The 26,730-nt window shown below is 47.5% G+C and overlaps 1 protein-coding gene across 1 annotated transcript; it reads right to left on the bottom strand.

Moving 5' to 3' along the window:
- Positions 1–1,868: 1,868 nt before the first annotated feature.
- On the bottom strand, positions 1,869–26,334 carry LOC139379312 (transmembrane and coiled-coil domain protein 3-like). Its single transcript, XM_071122114.1, has 6 exons — positions 26,158–26,334; positions 8,613–8,777; positions 8,429–8,536; positions 7,593–8,269; positions 4,239–4,374; positions 1,869–4,097 (listed from the first exon to the last, which is right to left on the bottom strand). Exons 1-6 carry the CDS (start codon positions 26,215–26,217, stop codon positions 3,795–3,797), a joined length of 1,449 nt encoding a protein of 482 aa, XP_070978215.1. The 5' UTR covers positions 26,218–26,334; the 3' UTR covers positions 1,869–3,794.
- Positions 26,335–26,730: the final 396 nt, after the last annotated feature.

Genomic DNA, 26,730 nt, shown 5'->3' on the forward strand with positions numbered 1-26,730 from the left:
ATGAAACAAAAATAGAACTGTTCGGCCATAATGACCATTGTTATGTTTGGAGGAAAAAGAGGGAGGTTTGCAAGCCGAAGAATACCATCCCAACCGTGAAGCACGGGGGTGGCAGCATTATGTTCTAGGGGTGCTTTGCTGCGGGAGGGACTGGTGCACTTTCACAAAATGGATGGCATCATGTGGAATGAAAAATATGTGGATATATTGAAGCAACATCTCAAGACATTGTCAGGATTTGGCCAGGATTGTTCCGGTTTTGGCCACTAGATGCCCCTATTGTGCTTTTTTGACCCTTTTGTTCCCAGTTATTATTTGCACATGTGCCTCGTTTCCCTTGAATGTATTTAAACCCTTAGTTTTCCTCAGTTCTTTGCTCTGTGTTTGAACGTAAGCACCCAGCGATGCTGTGAACATTTGTTACTCCAGTTGGACTCGTGGTACTGTTTTTGTTCTCGTTTATTTTTTTTAAAATTATCTTGAGGCTTTTCCCCTGCTGTACCTACTACCTTGTGGATTTACCTTTTCACTTGGAGAATTACCTTTTTCTCTTGGAATTACTTTTGACGTTGTGGATTTATATTTTTGCCTGAAGTACTTATCTTTTTATTTTATTAAAACACCGTCTCAAGTACTGCTGTGTCTGCCTCATCTTCTGGGTTCTGACGACTATTAGTGGCTCAGTTTGCTAAGTGACTGTTTCTCACACTGGAGACCTGAGTTCGTAACCGGGTCCTGACAGACATCAGTCAGGAAGTTAAAGCTTGGTCGCAAATGGGTCTTCCAAATGGACAATGAAATGGACAAGCACACTTCCAAAGTTGTGGCAAAATGGCTAACAAAGTCAAGGTATTGGAGTAGCCATCACAAAGCCCTCCCTAAATCCTATAGAACATTTGCGGGCAGAACTGAAAAAGCGTGTGCGAGCAAGGAGGGCTACAAACCTGACTCAGTTACACCAGCTCTGTCAGGAGGAATGGGCCATTATTCACCCAACTTATTGTGGGAAGCTTGTGGAAGGCCACTCGAAACGTTTGACCCAAGTTAAACAATTTAAAGGCAATGCTATCAAATACTAATTGAGTGTAAACTTCTGACCCACTGAGAATGTGATGAAATAGCTGAAATAAGTCACTATTATTCTGACACTTCACATTCTTAAAATAAAGTGGTGATCCTAACTGACCTAAAACAGGGATTTTTTACTAGGATTAAATGTCAGGAATTGTGTAAAACTGAGTTTAAATGTATTTGGCTAGGGTGTATTTAAACTTCAACTGTATATACACACAAACACCATTTTTTTCTAAGTGTGTAATTTATTACTCGTGTCAACAGCACCCCCAACCTAAAACATCTCCCCCCCCGTCAACAGCACCCCCAACCTAAAACATCTTCCCCGCCCCTGTCAACAGCACCCCCAACCTAAAACATCTTCCCCGCCCCCGTCAACAGCACCCCCAACCTAAAACATCTTCCCCGCCCCCGTCAACAGCACCCCCAACCTAAAACATCTCCCCCCGTCAACAGCACCCCCAACCTAAAACATCTTCCCCGCCCCCGTCAACAGCACCCCCAACCTAAAACATCTCCCCCCTGTCAACAGCACCCCCAACCTAAAACATGTTCCCCGCCCTGTCAACAGCACCCCCAACCTAAAACATCCCCCCCCCCCATGTTAACAGACCCCCAACCTAAAACATCTTCCCCGCCCCCGTCAACAGCACCCCCAACCTAAAACATCTCCCCCACCCCTGTCAACAGCACCCCCAACCTAAAACATCTCCCCGCGGCCATGAACCTACGCAGAACATATTGACAAACAGATTGAAAGGTTAATAACGTCACCTTCTGTGCACAGCCCTCACTCCTTGCATCATCATCTCCGGTAGATAAAGTATAATTGATAACCGGATCAAGAGATCAGTTCAGGGTAGAAATACTCTGTTGAATCTTCATAGGATAAGATGAGAAGAGCTCTATGATAAAAGACTCAGTTTCTAGAAAAGGAAGATTTATTTTTGTTCTCGTTTTAAAAACGGTGTTTTGGAAAACCACAACCGGATTAAAACCAACAATGTGCAATGCTACTCCGAGGGGATAACATACCGGAATCTAGACACTGGAATTATTGTCCCTGGGCTGTGATTCTGGGATATGGCTCTCTCCAGACACAGAGACAGGGAATAGATAGATTTGGGATTTGGGATAGAGCCGGAACTCTGTGTAAATATCAATGCTTCAGGACATGACATACTATATTACTCAAGGTGCCAACCAGCCACATAGAACCAACCCACATTTGGCTTTTTAAAGAGGCAGAGACCAAAGCACAGAAAATATCAGGTTTAACACAGAAGCTGCATTGAAAAGGCATTAGGCCTGGCCCCCATCATCATCATCACAGTGATAAGTAGCTTACAGAGTGGGTGGGGCCAGAGCGGCATCGTTCACTTTCCACCTACCCCTCCCATCTCTGTCCAAATCAGACGATAGCATCAAAGGCATTTAGAATGTTCATTTTGTTGTTCTCATTGTAAAAAGGCAAAAAAATATTGAAACATTTCAGAGAAAACAAATGTGTTCAAATCTGTCTGAACCATTTGGTAGAAGTCAAATCATTTGTTCAGCCGACTCGGAACAGAGCTTAATTCCTATTTCACAACAATGACATTATCATCAATATTAAAGGACGAATCAGAAATGAGGTTTGTGTGTCAGGCCAGAGGTTACCTCCTCCCAGATCCATCAAAGACTGGCAGAGGATATCACTCACACAGTTAGCATGTTAGCGGCTAAAGGGTCAGTCTATGCATTTCCTTTGGGAGAGAGATCACATAACTCTTGGGGTGAATTCACCCCTTATAGACTAGACCTGTGGCAGTTCCACTGCATCTGTTAATAGACTATATAGAGTACATAAGACACCATTTATCCACAAACCAGTACACAGAAACAAGAGGCAGTCCTGCAGTTCATAACCATTCCTTTGTAAAAAATGAACCACCCTTCACAGACACTCAGACAAATATTACACTTTAAAAAAAAGAAACATTGTCCTTTGTCTTTTTTTTTTTTTTCAATTATAAAACATTTCATCACTTGACAGTACAGGTACACACAGACAAAGCACTCTCACATGGAGAACACCCCCACCCCCTGTACATACACTGACACACAAGTCTCATTCCTGTCAGTGTGAGTGTGGGTGAATGTGTATCATAGTGGCTTGGGGGGGTGGGAGTGAGACTGTGTGTGGATCAGAGCCAGAGGTCTTTAATACTGTCAGTGTGTAAGTGTAATTAAGGTGATGTAAGTACGACTCCGCAAAAGACAGGGAACCAATCGAGGGACCCCTTGTTTCCCCTATAAAGGTTATACGTAAGCTTACCACCTTTAAAGTGCAGTTCAATGTCCTATTGAGATTGACAACCACACAAAGATCAGTGTCCGCAATAATACTGTATGTGACTGGTCCTGCTTCCTCTGTAGCCACCATCTGATTGGTCAGTCTTGCTTTCCTGTAATTTGTACTGTAGTGGCACACTGGCACCATTTGGAAACAATTTCCCTCAAGGAGTTCTGCCCAAACTCCAAAAGACAGAGAGGGGTAGAGACACAAGGGTGGTGGGGTGTAAGGCTACATTGTAAACACCGCCCCATTTAATCTATCACTATGACAACGTCACAGAGTTCCAAAGTCGCAAGCTCGGTGTGGGTGGTGCCAAACCCACAGTGTGAGGGGTACAAACTCAGACTGGGTGGACACTAGCTTAACATGGGAGGAGTCTAGCTCAGTGTGGGAGGAGCATGCGTTCCAGGGCACACTGTAGGTGCTCCCAGTTCTTCCAAATGACCACCAGTAGGGACAAACCCACGCAGGTGAGCGCCAGGTGCACGCGGCTCCGCAGGAGGGGCGCGGTGAACTTGGCCGCCGTGGAAACACACACCAGGATCACCGTGACGATGGCCAGCATGATGTTGATGCATTTCCCCAGCAGCACCTTGGCATCTGTGTTCTCCACCTGTACCGTCTGCTGCTGCTGCTGCTGGAGCTCCAGCTTAGAGACACGCGTCTGACACGACTCCAGAGCCTCCTGAAAACACAGAAAAACACACGCGTTCAGTTAACATTTGACACACAAGCTTAGATAAAGTTACTGACCATATACAGCTTAGATAGATTTGCAGAGGGCATGTTTGTATGCATGTGTGTGTATGTGTGTGCGTGTATATACCTGGATGTCCCTAGCTCTCTCGTAGGCCTGGTAAGCCACCTTCTCCTCGATGCTGGCCAGCTCCTGCTTCAGGTTACTGGTCTCATGCTGGTGCAACTCTGTCAGGTCATTTAACTGGTCCTCTAACCGCTCAAACCTATTAGGGAGAGGGAGAAAGGGAGGGGGGATAGAGAGAGAGAGAGAGAGAGAGAGAGAGAGAGAGAGAAGGGGGGAGAGAGAGAGAAAGGGAGAGGGGATAGAGAGAGAGAGAGAGAGAGAGAGAGAGAGAGAGAAGGGGGGAGAGAATGAGGAGTCTTATTATTGAATGCACAGCTTTAAATCCAAAGTAAACCTGTGTGTCCATCTCTTCCTTCACCAATGTGTGTGTGTGTGTGTTCTCTGTTTGTGGTGTGTGAAGCATTATCTACATAAGCATGTTGATACATCAGCCCCAAGTTGACAGTATCAACAGCCAACAATATTAAAAACAAGATTATGGTTCAAGGTGGGAAATAGTGAAGCAGGCCTAGATAAGCATAAAGTGAAACAGCTAGAACGATGGTGGAGAATGTTGTTGGTGCGTCTGCATGGAGGACGTTGCTGGTGCCTCTGCATGGAGGACGTTGCTGGTGCGTCTGCATGGAGGACGTTGTTGGTGCGTCTGCATGGAGGACGTTGTTGGTGCGTCTGCATGGAGGACGTTGTTGGAGCGTCTGCATGGAGGACGTTGTTGGTGCGTCTGCATGGAGGATGTTGTTGGTGCGTCTGCATGGAGGATGTTGTTGGTGCGTCTGCATGGAGGATGTTGTTGGTGCGTCTGCATGGAGGATGTTGTTGGTGCGTCTGCATGGAGGATGTTGTTGGTGCGTCTGCATGGAGGATGTTGTTGGTGCGTCTGCATGGAGGATGTTATGGTGCGTCTGCATGGAGGATGTTGTTGGTGCGTCTGCATGGAGGATGTTGTTGGTGCGTCTGCATGGAGGATGTTGTTGGTGCGTCTGCATGGAGGATGTTGTTGGTGCGTCTGCATGGAGGACGTTGTTGGTGCGTCTGCATGGAGGACGTTGTTGGTGCGTCTGCATGGAGGACGTTGTTGGTGCGTCTGCATGGATGATGTTGTTGGTGCGTCTGCATGGAGGATGTTGTTGGTGCGTCTGCATGGAGGATGTTGTTGGTGCGTCTGCATGGAGGACGTTGTTGGTGCGTCTGCATGGAGGATGTTGTTGGTGCGTCTGCATGGAGGACGTTGTTGGTGCGTCTGCATGGAGGACGTTGTTGGAGCGTCTGCATGGAGGACGTTGTTGGTGCGTCTGCATGGAGGACGTTGTTGGTGCGTCTGCATGGAGGACGTTGTTGGTGCGTCTGCATGGAGGACGTTGTTGGTGCGTCTGCATGGAGGACGTTGTTGGTGCGTCTGCATGGAGGACGTTGTTGGTGCGTCTGCATGGAGGACGTTGTTGGTGCGTCTGCATGGAGGACGTTGTTGGTGCGTCTGCATGGAGGACGTTGTTGGTGCGTCTGCATGGAGGACGTTGTTGGTGCGTCTGCATGGAGGACGTTGTTGGTGCGTCTGCATGGAGGACGTTGTTGGTGCGTCTGCATGGAGGACGTTGTTGGAGCGTCTGCATGGAGGACGTTGTTGGAGCGTCTGCATGGAGGACGTTGTTGGAGCGTCTGCATGGAGGACGTTGTTGGTGCGTCTGCATGGAGGACGTTGTTGGTGCGTCTGCATGGAGGACGTTGTTGGTGCGTCTGCATGGAGGACGTTGTTGGTGCGTCTGCATGGAGGACGTTGTTGGTGCGTCTGCATGGAGGACGTTGTTGGTGCGTCTGCATGGAGGATGTTGTTGGTGCGTCTGCATGGAGGATGTTGTTGGTGCGTCTGCATGGAGGATGTTGTTGGTGCGTCTGCATGGAGGATGTTGTTGGTGCGTCTGCATGGAGGATGTTGTTGGTGCGTCTGCATGGAGGATGTTGTTGGTGCGTCTGCATGGAGGATGTTGTTGGTGCGTCTGCATGGAGGATGTTGTTGGTGCGTCTGCATGGAGGATGTTGTTGGTGCGTCTGCATGGAGGATGTTGTTGGTGCGTCTGCATGGAGGATGTTGTTGGTGCGTCTGCATGGAGGATGTTGTTGGTGCGTCTGCATGGAGGATGTTGTTGGTGCGTCTGCATGGAGGATGTTGTTGGTGCGTCTGCATGGAGGATGTTGTTGGTGCGTCTGCATGGAGGATGTTGTTGGTGCGTCTGCATGGAGGATGTTGTTGGTGCGTCTGCATGGAGGATGTTGTTGGTGCGTCTGCATGGAGGACGTTGTTGGAGCGTCTGCATGGAGGACGTTGTTGGTGCGTCTGCATGGATGACGTTGTTGGTGCGTCTGCATGGAGGATGTTGTTGGTGCGTCTGCATGGAGGATGTTGTTGGTGCGTCTGCATGGAGGATGTTGTTGGTGCGTCTGCATGGAGGATGTTGTTGGTGCGTCTGCATGGAGGATGTTGTTGGTGCGTCTGCATGGAGGATGTTGTTGGTGCGTCTGCATGGAGGATGTTGTTGGTGCGTCTGCACGGAGGACGTTGTTGGTGCGTCTGCATGGAGGATGTTGTTGGTGCGTCTGCATGGAGGATGTTGTTGGTGCGTCTGCATGGAGGATGTTGTTGGTGCGTCTGCATGGAGGATGTTGTTGGTGCGTCTGCATGGAGGATGTTGTTGGTGCGTCTGCATGGAGGATGTTGTTGGTGCGTCTGCATGGAGGATGTTGTTGGTGCGTCTGCATGGAGGATGTTGTTGGTGCGTCTGCATGGAGGATGTTGTTGGTGCGTCTGCATGGAGGATGTTGTTGGTGCGTCTGCATGGAGGATGTTGTTGGTGCGTCTGCATGGAGGATGTTGTTGGTGCGTCTGCATGGAGGATGTTGTTGGTGCGTCTGCATGGAGGATGTTGTTGGTGCGTCTGCATGGAGGATGTTGTTGGTGCGTCTGCATGGAGGATGTTGTTGGTGCGTCTGCATGGAGGATGTTGTTGGTGCGTCTGCATGGAGGATGTTGTTGGTGCCTCTGCATGGAGGATGTTGTTGGTGCCTCTGCATGGAGGATGTTGTTGGTGCGTCTGCATGGAGGATGTTGTTGGTGCGTCTGCATGGAGGATGTTGTTGGTGCGTCTGCATGGAGGATGTTGTTGGTGCGTCTGCATGGAGGATGTTGTTGGTGCGTCTGCATGGAGGAAGACTCATGGGGAGAAGTATCTGAAATATTAGGTTATTTTATACCCAGAAATGAGGGTGTGTTTGTGCTTGCTTGCTGTGTTGATTTGTGTGTGTAGGTCTGTGTGTGTGTGTGTGTGTGTGTGTGTGTGTGTTCGTCATTGTGTCTGCACCAACCTGTATCTCTCCTCCTGCAGCGTCTGTGTGATGAAGCTGTAGTCACTCTTGAACTGGCTTTTCAGTGACTCCATGTCCTCGGCCAGCTGTGCCTGGGCCTCCCTAATCTCCCTGACCTCCTCCAGCACCTCCCCCAGCCTCGCTTGAGAGTCTGACCTCCCCGGCCCACCCCCTGACCCCAACCCCGACCCCCCCGCCGGGTTCCCGTTGGAGTCTGCCGACACAGAGGTCCCCGTGGAACATTCGTCGTCGCTGGGGTACTTGGCCTTGGCAATCGTGGTGGCGCTGCCGCTCAGCGCCCGGGCCCCGCCTTCCGTCTGGAGCCCCGCCCCCGTCTCCATGGAGCTCTTCATGTGGGCAATGTTGTCGGCGCTGCCGAACTTGTTGCGGATGAGGTTGGCGAACTCCCGCGACTTGTTGAAGAAGAAGGGGGGCGAGAGGGAGACCCCGGGGCCGATGGTCTTGACCTTGTCCATTGCCGGGTTGCGCGCGCTGGCCGAGCTGACGTCCCGCAGGCTGCCGTCCTTTTGGACCTCCTTGCCCCCCTCCCCCCGGGCATCCCTGGGCGGGTGCTTGGCCCCGTTGGCCTCCTCCTTCATACGACGGTGGTACTGCTCCAGCTTCCTCTGCAGCTGGGCGATGCTGTGGGCAGACTTCTGGTTCTTCTTCTCAAACACCTGGCAGGCCCACAGGAGAGGCAAAGGGTCAAATTAAAGATACTGCTATAATTGCTGCATTTTCTTTAAAAAAGAGGCTTGTAAACATTCAGCGCACTTGGCAGATGCAGTTATGTAGCATCATAAAAGGAGAAATCAGTGGGATGTAATTGGACTGACCTGGCGTATGCGTGCCACCTGCTGCTTGTCAGCGTTGTTGACCAGTTTGAGGTACTCTGCCACGTTCTGGTCCCTGGCTGTCTGTTCCACCTTGATCTGCTCTGTCACCTTGGGGGAGATCAACGAGTCAACACAGAGACTAACACACATGTGCTCTCTCTTTCTCCATCACACACACACTCACCTTGAGTATCTTCTGCTGCAGGCTGTCGATGGCCAGACGGCCCTTAGTGAAGTCCAGGCCCACGCCCCCCTCGCCCCCGTCAGACACCAGGTTGGACTCAGAGCCCCCCCGCCGCATCGGTACCGGGAGGCTGAGGATGTTGTTACCATCGCTGCCACGCTCCGCCTAGACACACACACACACACAGAGACAGAGACACACAGAGACAGAGACACACACAGAGAGAGACACACAGAGAGAGAGAGAGAGAGACACACACAGAGAGAGAGAGAGACACACACAGAGAGAGAGAGAGACACACAGAGAGAGAGAGAGACACACAGAGAGAGAGAGAGACACACACACACACACACACACAGACATGTAAGACATTGAGAATGTCACTTCAAAGAGAATGTTGTCAATTCCATGTACACTACAGTAAATGACTCATGCATGTATGATAGGACAGTATGAGCTCAGCCAAGTTTATGGTAAATCTCATAGCAACGTATAGTTAGTAAGATAGATATTGATCATTTTATTGAGTGGTAATTGTTTTATCACACTGTAATACACTGCCATCATAATCTCATCTCTTGTAATGTAAACACAAGCTCAATTTCTAGGACTGACTGACTGACTGTGCACTTGTGTCAGTCTGTGCGCCTTCTAACCCATTCCCCAGTCTGTGCGCCCTCTAACCCATTCCCCAGTCTGTGCGCCCTCTAACCCATTCCCCAGTCTGTGCGCCCTCTAACCCATTCCCCAGTCTGTGCGCCCTCTAACCCATTCCCCAGTCTGTGCGCCCTCTAACCCATTCCCCAGTCTGTGCACCCATTCCGGCCTTGAGAAAAATAACTGAATAGGAGGATAGAGGACACAAGATGCATGAAACAGAGAGCTCTAAGTCTCCTCTCTCTGCCGACTTTGATGGCTCTACTGAGTGGCTAGAGAAGTTGGTAGCCTCTGGGTTTACAGGCGCAGCCTCTGATGCAGAAACGGCTTTGACTGTTAACTACAGGGACAGAGGATGATTGCGTAATAAACCAACTGGACTTCAGTACAACTGGACTGTCTGTAACCTGACTATATAACTACACTGTTACCTTGGCAGCCAGCAAACAAAGCCAACACACACACACAGACACATAACCACACACACACACACACAAGGCATAGCCAGCTTGTCCTCATCTATATTTTACAGGGCAGAGTCAGGGCCCCTTCTCATGTCTAACAGTAACTGATGAGATTAACACATACAGTCTCTCTCTCAGATTCCCCACACTTCTCCCTCCCTCCCTCCATCCTCAGATACCCCACACCTCTCCCTCTCTCCCTCCCTCCATCCTCAGATACCCCACACCTCTCTCTCTCCCTCCCTCCCTCCATCCTCAGATACCCCACACCTCTCTCTCCCTCCCTCCATCCCTCCATCCTCAGATACCCCACACCTCTCCCTCTCCCTCCATCCTCAGATACCCCACACCTCTCTCTCCCTCCCTCCCTCCCTCCCTCCCTCCCTCCCTCCCTCCCTCCCTCCCTCCTCAGATTCCCCACACCTCTCCCTCCCTCCCTCCCTCCCTCCTCCGATTCCCCACACAACTCTCTCTCTCTCTCTCTGTCAGTACCAGTTAACTAGGTCACAAACACTATCCTGTAGCACTCGGGCCCAGGGCACAGATGGCCCCACCAGTCCGTAACCAGGCTATTCTGCCTGGGTTAGAACCTACACCCACACACACATTATTGAGTCAGTGTGGCCAGAGAATTAGCTGACCCTTTTTCTTTTTTATTTTACTAGGCAAGTCAGTTAAGAACAAATTCTTATTTAAAATGAAGGCCTAGGAACAGTGGGTTAACTGCCTTGTTCAGGGGCAGAAGGACAGATTTTTACCTTGTCAGCTCGGGGGTTCGATCAAGCAACCTTTCGGTTACTGGCACAACGCTCTAAAAACTAGGCTATCTGCCGCCCCGACAGGCTACCCTTACATGACCCCAACAAGCCTGAGGGATGAGGAACAGCAAGCGCTGACATGTCGTCTGTCCCGTCTATCACACAGACACAGTACACGCCACTTCCTGCCCACCTCATCAAAGTATGGTAACTAACATTTATGTGGTGTCTCAGTCAGTATTCCAAAAAAGAAGAGGGTGGAGTCTGAGAAAGGGAAGAGAGACACACACACACACACACACACACACACCATATGTTACAAATCTACATATGGGGTGTGTTGTGTTGACTGTCCCCGGGCCAGTGCTGAACTCAGGTCAGTATTTGTCCTCCAAGCAGGGCTGGTATTAAAGCCAGTCAGATTACAATTTCACATTTGTTGTGCAGATGGGCGCACGCACACACACACACACACACCAGCCTGTGCCCTCTTCCTCTCTACTCTGTCTAAACACCCAACTGAAAAAGAACACAACACACACTGCAACCCAACAAAACATGATGAGGCAGACACACTGCCTGGAGAGAGATATTTGTTAGTTGTAGCGTTGCGTGTTGTATGTAGGCCAGAGCTGCTCAGCTCAGCGTGTTTCACACAGGTCACACACACACACACATCTGAACAACGTCTCGGTACAGGAAATCACAGTATGACCTCGCCTGAGAGACAATACACACTGGCATCGATGTACTGGATTTTCTCATAAAAACGAACACAAATCAGAACAGAAGAAAAGAAAAGCCAGAAACAAAGTCATTGTCTGGAGATTAACAGTTCTAGAAGAGGCTTCAGTTGGTGTGAAATTCATGACCAAGAGGTGGTAATAGGACGTAGGCTACTTGAGATTGTCAAACCCATTTGATAAGCCCTAGCTAGCATGGATCTGTCCTATCAGTAGAAGGGCGATTTCCACGCCAGCGGGAGCAGAGTATTTCCTGTAGATCGTTGACAAAAAAATTACAATTAAATCTAGTTTTATCTCACCTTGTAACACATCAAAATGTGGAAAAAGGTCAAACAGTGTGAACACATTCTGAAGGCACTGGATAGGTCTAAAAAGGCACACAGATAAGTGTGTGTGTGTGTGTGTCTGAATGAGCTGATAATTGAGTAAAAGTAGGTGATGGAGAGTTGTAAATAAAGATAAGTTGAGAGTCAGTGGATGAGAGAAGAGGCCGTCTTGACCTGTTTGTATTATGTGGGTTATAGCCTATAGCCTGTCTGATGTAACCCAAATAGGATCATAGATCAAATCATACATCAACCATTCTATTTTGTTCCCGTAGAAGCGAAAACTCACACACCACCATTAATAGTCTATCCATCCTGACCCACATCAGACTGCAGTGCACACACTCTAAACCATTTGGGTGTGTGTGTGTGTGTGTGTGTGTGTGTGTGTGTGTGTGTGTGTGTGTGTGTGTGTGTGTGTGTGTGTGTGTGTGTGTGTTCATGCGCGTGAGAGAGAGCCTGTGAGGGAGAACGTCAATGAGATTGGTGAGATTCAAATAAAGGGAATTGGTTTAAAGAGATGAGACGTCACAAACTATCCCCCTGGGACGTCACTCACAGGAAGTGACCTCACAGTGGACCCGTCATGACCCCACCAGCCATTCTACAACAGCATTACCCAACAGCCTAATCACTACGATCTAGGACATCACAGGTGCTCTGTGAGTTAAGTAGCACTGTTGTGGTACCACACCTCTGGTTCTTATACAACCTGCCCACCAGCCACCTACAGTAACCATACTTGAATCTGACACTGAGAAATCCACATAGCAGATCAGAGGGCAAGGTGAAGATACTACCATATTGCCTACTGTAGTGTATAGCAGAACTTCCCAACTCTTTCCAATCTACATGAAGTGCTAATGGACTGCTATTGGTATAGGGGTTGTCTGTGGACTGCAGGGCCAGACAGGGTTTATACACTCCACAGTGTTGAGCGTGATACGGACTAGCCTATCCTTGGTGATTTGTAGCACAGCCTCCTCAAACACTGGAGAGGCCAGGCTCACTGCATCATTCTGTCAACCCATGGCCTTGCAAAGCACAGCCCAGAATAAATGTGTTGCAAACCTACTCAACCTGCATAACAATATATCGACCATTTAGTAGTTACGTTCAGAACACTGCTCCCTCCATCTGCTCCCAAAAAGACCTGAAATATAGGACTTCTAAATGTTTTGATCTCTATATTTTTTTAAAGCGCTGAATCATTGACGGTCCGGTGATTGTTCTGGTTGGGTGTATATATAAAATCATTGATTCCTGTCCTGTATTTATCCCCCTCTGGGCTACTAGTCTTCCTCTCCTCTGCTCCCACTTCCCACCTGTTCCAACTCCACTGTCTACTAGCCTACTGTTTGTCTGGTCATTGTTTTGAACTGTTCTGCCTGCTGTGCTGCCTCTTAGCCTGGCTAGCACTGTGAATGAAAAGAGGCCCCCAGACCGATGCTTGACATGGGCAGGAGCTCAGCGGAGCTGAGTACCAGTACTTTAAATGTTCTACTGCTTGAGCTCGTGTTCCTCTTATAGAATATTAGCAAAAAAGTATTGTGGAGCTCCTGCGCCTAAATATAAACAGTACCAGCACACAAAATGAGTACCGGGAACCTATTTCAGTCCAAGTCAAGCAATGCCACAGACTCGCCTGATATGATTAAATAACCGATTTTAAGGGCTGGAAATATTTAGTTGGTTGCTGAGTGTGTGTGATGTGAAATTGAAGTGAAGTGTTTGAAGTGCAGCCAACCCAAGGCTCCAGGCTCTATAGGGGAAAGGGGAGCAGTAGGGACTGTGTACCCAGGGAGGGTAGCCTACTTTGGGGCAGACGAACTATCAGGCCCCCTGGGGCTCCTCTGCAGAAGGTTGTGCCATTTCCACTGAGATGGATGCAACATTAAACATAAAACACACACTGCGCAAAGAAACGCGCACACACACACAGAGACAGTAGCCACACCCCCAAGCGTATATCTGCATAACATAATCCAGTTTAGTGTGAAATGGTAGTTGATGAGTCAATTTCAGCAGAACCGGGTTTTGACCAGATCTCAGACCCAACCAAACGGATTCGCTCTGCAGTCCGCAAACCAGCACACACACACTTCAGGGAGAACACCCCCCCCCACACACACACACACACACACACACTTCAGCAAGAAAAAAAACCTGTGTTCTGTCAACTCAGCCCTACTCTCAGAGACAGGTGAAACAGAACACTCTCTCTCTATGAGTGTGTGTGTGTGCAGCAGTGGCAGCTTTACCTTTGGTTTTACACTCAACGAGCACTCACACACACTTACTAGTAAATCAGGTCAACCCCTGGGCTGGGCTAATATAGGGCTGGGCTCTGACAGTTAAACATACCTGGGTTACTGCTACATGCCTTGACCTGCAGTGCATACATACACTACCCACACAATACACAATACACACTACACACACACACACACACACACACACACAGAGTGAATGCAGGTAACACAGGACAGCCACAGACTGTACCACATGATGGAAGAGTGTTTATGGTATTTAAGCTACACTGAGCTGCTCTCCTCTTGCCCACTCCCCTGTGTATGAGTGTAGAGAATCACCACTTGGATTTCTATATAACCAGCTCAGCACTGAAGTGACAGAGGGCTAGGACGTGTGACTGTGTGTGTCAGGGAGTCATCCCTCCTGGGAAGCAGACTTTCTTAGACAATGTTCCAGCAGAGAGAACGAGAAAGAAAACAAAAGAGAACGAGAAAGAAAACAAAGAGAACGAGAAAGAAAACATGAAAACAAAGAGAATGAGAGAGACGGTGAGAAATAGAGATCAAAGTATGACAGCCAATTTCTAAGCTAGAGATAACAAACTCCTCCAGTTTCTCTCAGTCTTTTTAAGTGTACAGATAAAGTCTGATGAACCTTTAGCGGGCCTGCAGTGGAACACATCAGCCCCAGAGGTCTCATTAGCCCCGACTTGGACGCATCCCGGAGAGGAGTGTGTGTGTCTAATTAATCATTTGGGGTGGTTTCAAACCTAATAAAGTGACCCTGCTACCAGGCCCCGAGCAAGTAGAGCACAGCCCTCAATATCTCACTGCTAAGGGCCAAGTACATTAACACACACTCTTATAGAGACGTAAAGAGGGTGGAGACGTAAAGAGGGTGGAGACGTAAAGAGGGTGGAGACGTAAAGAGGGTGGAGACGTAAAGAGGGTGGAGACGTAAAGAGGGTGGAGACGTAAAGAGGGTGGAGACGTAAAGAGGGTGGAGACGTAAAGAGGGTGGTGGAGACGTAAAGAGGGTGGAGACGTAAAGAGGGTGGAGACGTAAAGAGGGTAGAGACGTAAAGAGGGTAGAGACGTAAAGAGGGTAGAGACGTAAAGAGGGTAGAGACGTAAAGAGGGTAGAGACATAAAGAGGGTAGAGACGTAAAGAGGGTCCCCAAAGTCAGGCCAAGGACGAGGTCAGCACTCAGATGGAGAGAATATGTCATGTAACAGGGAGAGAGAGAGAGAAAGAGAGAGAGAGAGAGCGAGCCAGGGGAGGTGACAAAAGAGAGAGATCCATCCTAGAAAAATCAATAGACTGTTAAGGGCCCAGTGTGGTCAAAAACAAGATTTTCCTGTTTTATATTTATTTCCAAACTATGAGGTTGGAATAATACTGTGAAAATGATGTTAATGTACTTTTCGTGTAAGAGCTGTTTGAAAAGACTGCCTGAAATTTCAGCCTGTTTTGGTGGGATGGAGTTTTGACCTGATTGATGACATCACCAAGTGGAAATTAGTTAATAGACCAATAAGGAAGAATTCCAAACCTCTCTGCCAATAAAAGCTCGTTTTCAGCTTTCCCCTCCCCACAATTTGAATTGAAAACAATCACAGTAAGGTATTTAATTGTTACCCAGAAATGAGTTGATATTGAGATGAAAATGGCTGCATTGGATAACAACATGTACACGCACTAATTAAAACACCGGTGGATAAATAAAGATACACAGTACACAGACATTGAACAAAACACACGCACAAATCCAGGAACACACACTATTCTTGTAACATATGGGAGAGGTAAGGCTGGGAAGAAAATGTGTATGTGTGTACGTGGTGTCTGCCTGTACGTACGTGGTGTCTGCCTGTACGTACGTTCGCACGTGGTGTCTGTCTGTACGTACGTTCGCACGTGGTGTCTGTCTGTACGTAAGTTCGCACGTGGTGTCTGTCTGTACGTACGTTCGCACGTGGTGTCTGTCTGTACGTACGTTCGCACGTGGTGTCTGTCTGTACGTACGTTCGCACGTGGTGTCTGTCTGTACGTACGTTCGCACGTGGTGTCTGTCTGTACGTACGTTCGCACGTGGTGTCTGTCTGTACGTACGTTCGCACGTGGTGTCTGTCTGTACGTACGTTCGCACGTGGTGTCTGTCTGTACGTACGTTCGCACGTGGTGTCAGTCTGTACGTACGTTCGCACGTGGTGTCAGTCTGTACGTACGTTCGTACGTGGTGTCAGTCTGTACGTACGTTCGTACGTGGTGTCAGTCTGTACGTACGTTCGTACGTGGTGTCAGTCTGTACGTACGTTCGTACGTGGTGTCAGTCTATACGTACGTGGTGTCAGTCTGTACGTACGTTCGTACGTGGTGTCAGTCTGTACGTTTGTACGTGGTGTCAGTCTGTACGTTCGCACGTGGTGTCAGTCTGTACATACGTTCGTACGTGGTGTCAGTCTGTACGTTTGTACGTGGTGTCAGTCTGTACGTTCGCACGTGGTGTCAGTCTGTACATACGTTCGTAAGTGGTGTCAGTCTGTACGTACGTTCGTACGTGGTGTCAGTCTGTACGTACGTTGTGTCAGTCTGTACGTACGTTCGTACGTGGTGTCTGCCTGTACGCACGTGGTGTCTGCCTGTACGCACGTGGTGTCTGCCTGTACGCACGCGGTGTCTGCCTGTACGTACGTACGTACGGTGTCTGCCTGTACGTACGTACGTACGCGGTGTCTGCCTGTACGTACGTACGTACGCGGTGTCTGCCTGTACGTACGTACGTACGTACGTACGTACGCGGTGTCTGCCTGTAGGTACGTTCGTACGCGGTGTCAGTCTGTACGTACGTACGTACGCGGTGTCAGTCTGTACGTACGTACGCGGTGTCAGTCTGTACGTACGTACGTACGCGGTGTCAGTCTGTACGTACGTACGTACGCGGTGTCAGTCTGTACGTACGCGGTGTCAGTCTGTACGTACGTACGCGGTGTCAGTCTGTACGTACGTACGCGGTGTCAGTCTGTACGTAAGTACGCGGTGTCAGTCTGTACGTACGTACGCGGTGTCAGTCTGTACGTACGTACGCGGTGTCAGTCTGTACGTACGTACGCAGTGTCAGTCTGTACGTACGTACGCGGTGTCAGTCTGTACGTACGTACGCGGTGTCAGTCTGTACGTACGCGGTGTCAGTCTGTACGTACGCGGTGTCAGTCTGTACGTACGCGGTGTCAGTCTGTACGTACGCGGTGTCAGTCTGTACGTACGCGGTGTCAGTCTGTACGTACGCGGTGTCAGTCTGTACGTACGCGGTGTCAGTCTGTACGTACGCGGTGTCAGTCTGTACGTACGCGGTGTCAGTCTGTACGTACGCGGTGTCAGTCTGTACGTACGCGGTGTCAGTCTGTACGTACGCGGTGTCAGTCTGTACGTACGCGGTGTCAGTCTGTACGTATGTGGTGTCAGTCTGTACGTACGTGGTGTCAGTCTGTACGTACGTGTGAGGCCAGGACCTCCTCATCAAAAAAAGCCTGAAAAGATGTAATCCTCTCTTTTCTGTAATCTGACATTTAATCTCTTTTTTTCCCCCAGAGCCAAGATTACCCAGCAGCCACCACCCTCAACACACTCTTTTAGATGGAGAGAGAAGGATGATCACAGAGATGGAGAGAGAGGTGGGTGAGGATAAAGAGAGAGAGAGAGGGGGATGGCTATAAAAAGAGAAAGTAGTGAGGGATGGATAGATAGAGTAGGAGAAGAGTTGAAGAAGTGTAGCAGTGTAATCCTGTTGTAATGAGTCTTAACTCTACAGGGTTAAATCAGAGAGGGAACCCCGAGGCCTGGGGTTTTATACTGAGATTGTCATCAGACGCTTTAGCAGCCAACACACACAGTGCTCAATCACACTCCTCACACAGACAAGCGTGTTCACCGTCCTTTTGGAGAAAGAGAGTGGGAGTGAGAAAGTTAAAGAGAGAGAGAGAAAGAAAGAGCGACAGGTAGTAGCAAAGCTGCATTCCACACATCACAGACCCTCCATGGCAGGCACAGGACACACACCTCACAGACCCTCCATGGAAGGCACAGCACACACACACACCTCACAGACCCTCCATGGCAGGCACAGCACACACACACACACAGACCCTCCATGGCAGGCACAGGACACACACACACACCTCACAGACCCTCCATGGAAGGCACAGGACACACACACACACCTCACAGACCCTCCATGGAAGGCACAGCACACACACACACCTCACAGACCCTCCATGGCAGGCACAGCACACACACACACACACAGACCCTCCATGGCAGGCACAGCACACACACACACACACACACACACACACACACACACACACACACACACACACCCTCCATGGCAGGCACAGGACACACACACACACACACACGTGTCAGAGGTCTTAGGAAAGCAGTTTACCGACCAGGCTTCCACATCCGAAAATGTGCCAGAGGAACCAATGGGCAGAAAATTGATCTAGCTTGCTCTCTTTAACACACACGCCACTCCCCTGTGTGTTACGTAATCTACACTGATCTAGTCAACTCAATCTCTGAGCCTGGCTGTGTGTGTGTGTATGGTACAGTAGATTTCACACTCTCACGCTAATCTAGTGGGAGTAGCTCGCTGATATGAACCAGCTGTATTCCTATGTGTGTTTGTGAATCAGTGGAGGCTGCTGAGGGGAGGACGGCTCATAATAATGTCTGGAATGGAGTGTAACGGATGGAAACCATGTGTTTGATACCATTCCATTTACTCCATTCCAGCCATTATTAGGAGCTGTCCTCCCCTCAGCAGCCTCCACTGGTGTGAATAGGCTGTGTGCACACACACACGTGTGCAGTCAGCAGGCTAGAGTGTTTAATGCTTTATAATATGACAGCTGGGCTGTATGGACATTAATTGAGTCGATATTATGGTCGGCAACAATTTGCATCATCACACAAGCTTCTACAGGTGGAGATTGGTTAGATAATGACTGACTAAAAAGATCCAGTCCGCTCTGAGCTGGTGGTATGATATGTTAAGACAGCTGTGTGATACAGAAAATCATTTGGATGAGTGAGTGTGTGTTAATCCGAGGCTGTGTTACTCACTATACCCGGCATCTCTGTTAGTTTGTCAGTCCACTGTAGGCTTAGCTCACTCTCAATCACGAATCCAACACACACACACACACACACACACACACACACACACACACACACACACACACACACACACACACACACACACACACACACACACAGAGAGAGAAGGGAAGATAGAGGGCTAGAGAAATTCCTAAAAAGATGTGCCAACTAGTATTCTGCCAATCTGGTCCCAGATATGTATAGCTTCAGCTAAGTCTTCTGACTATCGAGAGGAGAGGAGACAGGCCGCTAGCTAGTAGCTACTTTAGTGCATTAAATCAAACCCCTGTTTGCTCTGACTAGATTCCCTCTTCATCTCTTCCTCCCACAACACGCCACTCTGCCTGAGGACTCTCTCTCCTCTCCTCTTCTCCCCTCCCCCCCAATTGTTATAACTCTGTCCTCATTCCCAGAAAGATCCTAGCCCAAAGACCATGGATAACCCATATCCTACCCACCAACTCACACAACTCAGGGCGAGTCCATGAATATGGTACACACACAGACAGAGAGAGAGAACAGTTGATGTCACAGAGACAGGATAAAGAGAGAGAGAGAGAACAGTTGATGTCACAGAGACAGGATAAAGAGAGAGAACAGTTGATGTCACAGAGACAGGACAAAGAGAGAGAGAGAGAGAGAGAACAGTTGATGTCACAGAGACAGGATAAAGAGAGAGAGAACAGTTGATGTCACAGAGACAGGATAAAGAGAGAGAGAACAGTTGATGTCACAGAGACAGGATAAAGAGAGAGAGAGACAGAGAAAGACAGAACAGTTGATGTCACAGAGACAGGATAAAGAGAGAGAGAGAGAAGCTTTAGAGCAACACCCCCAAAGTGAATAAATGCCTTTGAGCATCATTCATGCACAGAGACAGAGAGAGAGGAGAGAAGGGAAGCGAGAGAGGGGGGGGGAATGGGGAGCATAGAAAGATTTCAGCGGCAAAGCCTGTATAAGATTGGGGGGTGGGGAAGGGGTGAGACTTCTGTGGTTGCCCTGACAACAGAAGGGAACGACAGCTGCTAGGCTACCCCTCACCACAATGCCCGTTGGAGCGTCTCAGAGACTAGGCACCCATAATTCAATACATTGAGGCCTTTCCTCTCCCTCCTACCCACCCTCTCCCTCCTACTCACCCTCTCCCTCCTACCCTCCCTCTCTCTCTCTACCCCTCTCCCTCCTACCCACCCTCTCCCTCCTACCCACCCTCTCCCTCCTTCGCCCAATTTCAGTGATTTACGGTGATTGGACACTAGTTTGAGGTATGTGTGCTCTCTAATTGAGGTGGTCAGATTGTAGACATGAATACTGTATGCATCCAGACTGAAACAGTGTCTGTATCTATCATGATGCCCTGGGAAACAGCAGCAACATTAAATGAGAACTCAAGAGCTTGAGGCTGGCTCATTTAATCACCTATTGTAGAACTATTGTCCTGTTTGTTTTTTTATTTGGTCTGAGAGCACACTGTTTTTTATCTGTTTTTTTTTATTCTTTAAAACAACAACAACACAACACAAAGACAATACTAATGGCCGCTCCCACCATGGTCGCTCTGGTCAGTGGGTGTGCTCGCCCCCACCCGCCCTGAGATGCCGAGCCCAAAAGGATTTTCATAGGGCGGGGAGAACCAAGCCCTGCCCGACCACCGGGCAGGCATGGAAGCGAGCGCAGCCATCATCACCAGGGCCAGCACACACCTCTCACAGCATGAAACCAAAACACAAAACATAAATAGTCAAATGCAAAACATACAAATTCCCATCCCCACCTCAAACATTTATACTGTACATTTGTGTATAAAATTATTCCAACACTCATCAATTCCACCCTTTAGACAGCCACAGATCAACCCATCTTTCCCAGTAAATCCCCATTCTACCATTTCCTCTTCTAACGCATCCCTCCATTCTCCCATGGTGTCTCACTAGGAACCTCCCCATCATTCTACCACGGTGTCTCACTAGGAACCTCCCCATCATTCTACCACGGTGTCTCATTAGGAACCTCCCCATCATTCTCCCATGGTGTCTCACTAGGAACTTCCCCATCATTCTCCCATGGTGTCTCACTAGGAACCTCCCCATCATTCTACCATGGTGTGTCACTAGGGACTTGAACCTCCCCATAATTCTACCATGGTGTCTCACTAGGGACTTGAATTTCCCCATCATTCTACCATGGTGTCTCATTAGAGACTTCAACCTCCCCATCATTCTACCATGGTGTCTCACTAGGGACTTGAATCTCCCCATCATTCTCTTATGGTGTCTCATTAGAGACTTGAACCTCCCCATCATTCTCCCATGGTGTCTCAATAGACTTGAACCTCCCCATCATTCTCCCATGGTGTCTCACTAGAGACTTGAACCTCCCCATCATTCTCCCATGGTGTCTCACTAGAGACTTGAACCTCCCCATAATTCTACCATGGTGTCTCACTAGAGACTTGAACCTCCCCATAATTCTACCATGGTGTCTCACTAGAGACTTGAACCTCCCCATCATTCTACCATGGTGTGTCACTAGGGACTTGAACCTCCATCATTCTACCATGGTGTGTCACTAGAGACTTGAACCTCCCCATCATTCTTCCATGGTGTCTCACTAGGGACTTGAACCTCCCCATCATTCTACCATGGTGTGTCACTAGAGACTTGAACCTCCCCATCATTCTCCCATGGTGTCTCACTAGAGACTTGAACCTCCCCATCATTCTACCATGGTGTGTCACTAGAGACTTGAACCTCCCCATTGACAACATTTCTGCTGAAATTGCCCCAAAAAGAAACATTTTACCCAAGAGCACAATGATATTTCCTATTGGCTGACTGTGTCCTTCAAATCCTCCAGCAATAGCTGGCAGGTCCAACACCACCCTGATATTATGGCATAACAACCATGCCTGGACCTGACTCCAAAAACAAGCCAGCGATGGACAGTGCCAAGAGAGATGCTCTACTAATTCTGTTTTCTGCATGGCAGAGTCTGCACCGGTCCGACTGTTGAATACCCCATATACTGAGCATTCTGTTTGTAGCGAGAATTTAATATAATAGCTTAAATTGAAAATAACAAATTAATGCATCAATTGTTGTTTTGTATATCAGTTCATAATCCCGATGCCATGGTATTGGGACATTGGAAATCTGTTCCCAACTATCGTGAATTTTATACGGGATAGTTGTCAACCCTCTTGACTGCGAAACTGATACATTTCACGATTTATATTAGTTTTCATCAGCCATTTATGATATTTCATTAGTGGCATAAACTATACTGAACAAAAATATAAACGCAACATGTAAATTGTTGGTCCCATGTTTCATGAGTAGAAGTTAAAGATCCCAGAAAATTTCCATACGCACAAAATTTCTATAATATCTCTGAACTTTTGGGCACAAATTTATTTACATCCCTGTTAGTGAGCATTTCTCCTTTCTCCACAACACAATGCCACATATGTCTCAAGGAACTGTGTAATTGGTATCCTGACTGCAGGAATGTCCACCAGAGCTGTTGCCAGAGAATTTAATGTTAATTTCTCTACCATAAACTGCATCCAACGTTGTATTAGAGAAGAGATTTAATGCCTTGATATTTAATAGTTTTAGCCATCCAAACTCATATTCATTATATAAATAGATCTGTTTAACTTTCTTGATTTCCATTCTAAATTAAATGAAATGGTTTTTGCTCACATTGCTTTTTCAAGTTCTCTCCTAGAGTCGGTAGAGCCATGAATAGATACTGTGATATGACTAGAGAATTAATCAGTGTCTTTTTCCCATAGACTGACAGGTGTTTCCCTTTCCATGGTTTCAAGATCCTATCTGTTTTCTATCCAAATTGATAGTTTCAAGATCATTCAACTTTTCAGGAATGTGTATACCAAGCCCAATCAACAGCACCATCCACCCAGGTAATCGGGAGACCACATAGCAATTTCAAGTTTGTGACTTTTAGAGACCCAATCCGTAATATAGTACACTTATCATAGTTGATTTTTAATCCAGATAAACTGGAAACATTATCCAGGTCCTCAATAAGACCATTCAGGGTTAAAGATTGTGAACTCGAGAAAAGAAAACTTGAATCATCAGCATACATTGATACCTTTGTTTCTAACCCATACATTTTTAACCCCTTACTTTTAAAAATTGGATCTGATTTTTATAATTAACTATTCAATGGCCATAGCAAACAAGTATGGTGAAAGAAGGCGACCCTCTTTTACACCCCTTAACAATACAAACCTTTGAGAAATAACCATTATTTATCATTTTACATAAAGGAGTGTTATACACATGACGTTTACCCATTTTACAAGAGATTCTCTAAAGTTGAAATAATCCAGGCACTTAGAAATACATTCAAGTCATACTTTTATTTAAGGCTTTCTCAAAATCTGCTATAAAAATGATGCCTGGTTTCCCTGCATTCTGATAGTTTTCAATTATTTCTAATGTCTGTTATCTCCAATAGATCCTCAATGCATACTTTTTTCACTTTTGGCACCATAGAAAAGGATACCAGAAAGTCATCAATCCGACTAGCTTGATATTTCCTAATTGCTGAAGACCAAGAGGCCATTAAGGCCTTTGGAATGTGCCATCAGCCACTTCTCTCTCTCCAATGCACTGGCCCTGGGGACACAGTAAATTGCACTCACAACACACTGTTTAATGGCCTGTTACTACACTGCCAAAAACAGCTCAGCAATAAACAAGTGCACAAACACGCAAACTCACACACACACACTCGCTCTCTCACTCATACACTCGCTCTCTCACTCGCTCACTCGCTCTCTCACTCATACACTCGCTCTCTCACTCATACACTCGCTCTCTCATACACTCGCTCTCTCACTCATACACTCGCTCTCTCACTCGCTCACTCGCTCTCTCACTCGCTCTCTCACTCGCTCTCTCACTCGCTCTCTCACTCGCTCACTCGCTCACTCGCTCTCTCGCTCTCTCACTCGCTCACTCTCTTTTTATTCCTGTGTTGAGTTGGAATAAGACCTCAGGTAGTAAAATTCCAGTCTTTAACTGAGTGGAGCAGGCTGGGAAAAACACAGCCTTAAGAAACGTACTCTGCCCAAGGGCAGACTTCCAGGGAGTAACTTCTCTAGTTAAACAGAGGAGAAAGGACAGAAACATATTCTACCCATAAACTTCTGACATGCGGCACTATACTTCATACATATACACACAGACACACTATGCGACAGTACACCACACACACACAGTGAAGCTGACCTTTGTGTAATCAGTACTTAAGATGGAAAGACTAGCGAGGCACTAATGAATAAATAACAGCCAACCTTAATAACACTCTCCATCAATCACACGCCTGTCTGACTGTCTGTGTCTGTCTGCTTGTCTGTGCCTGTCTGACTGTGTCTGTCTGCCTGTTTGGCAGATTAGAATTCGAGCATCGCTGTTGATGTAAAGGGTTTGAAAGTTTCATCCCTCTGAAATCCCTTTATATTCAGTGAAATGTGCCAGCTTCAGTCAGTGTGTGTTATTAAATATGAATGAGTGGGGATGGTGGCTGAGCAGAGGCAGGGGAGGAAGAGGGACACATTTTTTTATATGACAGATGCCAAATGGACACACACTGACTGTCGAGTGCTGCTGGCTACAACGTGTGTGTGTGTGTCATCATCACCAGTAATAACAACAACATATGGATTTGTCTTCCATAATGTAAATGCTAGTCTGCGGATGTTAAATCTAGGCCACTTTCCTTCAAACTGCAAAACATGTCAACCATCCTGTAATGAAAATATGGGGCATGTGTAGTAGGGAGGGTGAAAAGTGTATGTTCTGTCTCTCAGCCTCTCCTCTCCCTGCTCTGTAGTCTGTTCCAGCCACGATTATGCCGTCCCAGTTGACTCACAGGCAAGCCGCCACTCTCCAGCCATGCTAATTAACGTATGGATGGCTGGCGAGAGCCCGGGAGTCCCCAAACGCTCCTGTCCACTCCAGTAGCCGTTACCGACCAAGGGTTTCCACTGTCAGATAGAATATGTGGAATATGCCAGTGCCATCCCCCTGCCTTCCCCTTGACTCACCTCCATGATCTCAATCCTTTCCCCTATGCCTACCCTCTATATGGGATATATAGCTGAATACCAGCTAGACCCCTGAGTACATACCGTTCTTTACATGTTCACTCTTTCATCCAATCATTGAGGGGGTGGTTTGTCATATACTAGGATAAATAGCTCGATGTAGTTTTGCATAGCCTATCCCCTAAATGGGTCATGGTATGGGAATCAGCTATCAGTGTCGTTGTTTGTGCTATAAGTATAACTCGTCACTGTATCTCACCCACGACATTACAGTTAAGAATGAACACAAACACCAGGGACAAAACAACTATACCGTTGCAAACTATTTAGTGTTGGAATGACCGTATAAAGCAAAGCGTTTTAGGGGCCACGTCCACCACAAACATCTGGCTGCACATTCGCTCCCGACAAAACAATTGGGGTAAAGGAACCGAATGACTAAAACCTACTTCGTAAATTTGTTCAACAGCTGTTGTGTTAATGCACTTGACAGAGAGGTCGCACGCAATAGCTACGTGGTTTGTGGAAAAAAAAGCTGCTGTTGCCTTCAATGAAACACCTGCCCAGCAGTACAAATCCTTGACTAACCGGGTTATACCTGGCTGTCAAAACAGATACAAACACGGAGTGTATAAATAATTCAGTTAGACATGTGTTGGCTAGATACAAAAAAAATCTAAAGCAATAAAGACATTACCACAATTTATAAACAGCCTATCTTTAATTATGGAATTATCTGAAAAGATTCCTAAACATGTCCTGTTGCAATTAACTACAGTCTCACATTGTGTAATGGATATGCTGCACATAATTTCCAAATCAAGTCGCCAACACTTGGGACTGCACGATGGAACGGTTCCGAACTCGACTATCAGTCACCGATAAGGTATAGCCTTATACTTTGTAAACTACGGTTAGTTGGGAATGGGATAATTCACATAGAGACAACTGGTTGTTACTGCCGATTTGTCCACAACAACCGCCACGAAGAAGTGATTGATTGTACGCTACCGAATAACAAACGTGACAAATGTTGGCTAGCTCTACAGACGCAGTCAGATACGTGACACCAATGTGATCAGGAAGGCATATTTACCATTTCGCCGCAGATGTTATATCTCTCTACTTCTGATGAACTTGTATCGGCACTGGGCATAGTCCCGTACGTAGTTTGGTCCGTGAATGTGGACTTGACGTTCCACTACAAAAGCAAAGTTACAAACTGTCCATCGCGTTCACGCCGTCCAGGTCCGAGAGCTGTCACTCACTTCTGTCACCCACCACAGTTGTCGGGTGATCAGTGTCTCCGGAGGTAATCTGCATCCGAAGCACAGGACAGAGTGGGAAGCCACTAGACTCCTCCCACTACTCCAGAAGGGAGGGGGGTCAATTCATTGATATATTTAACCTACACAATTATGACTTGCCCATGTAATTAACCCGTTAGGACTCTGAATTAACCTCACAATCATGTATCTAAAATCTACGTTTTTAACTGTAGCCAGAGTTGAGTTGGGTGAGAGTGTGTTGCCTATGTTGAAATAAACAACCATCCACGATGAGAAATAGGAATATGTAGTAAGTAGCCTAGAAATGGAGAGAAGACATCAAATGTCAGTCTCCCCATACATGGGACGACCTGACATTTTATTAATGGCATGTCGAATTA

Source organism: Oncorhynchus clarkii, chromosome 21 (genome assembly GCF_045791955.1).
Source record: "Oncorhynchus clarkii lewisi isolate Uvic-CL-2024 chromosome 21, UVic_Ocla_1.0, whole genome shotgun sequence".
Lineage (NCBI taxonomy): Eukaryota > Metazoa > Chordata > Actinopteri > Salmoniformes > Salmonidae > Oncorhynchus > Oncorhynchus clarkii.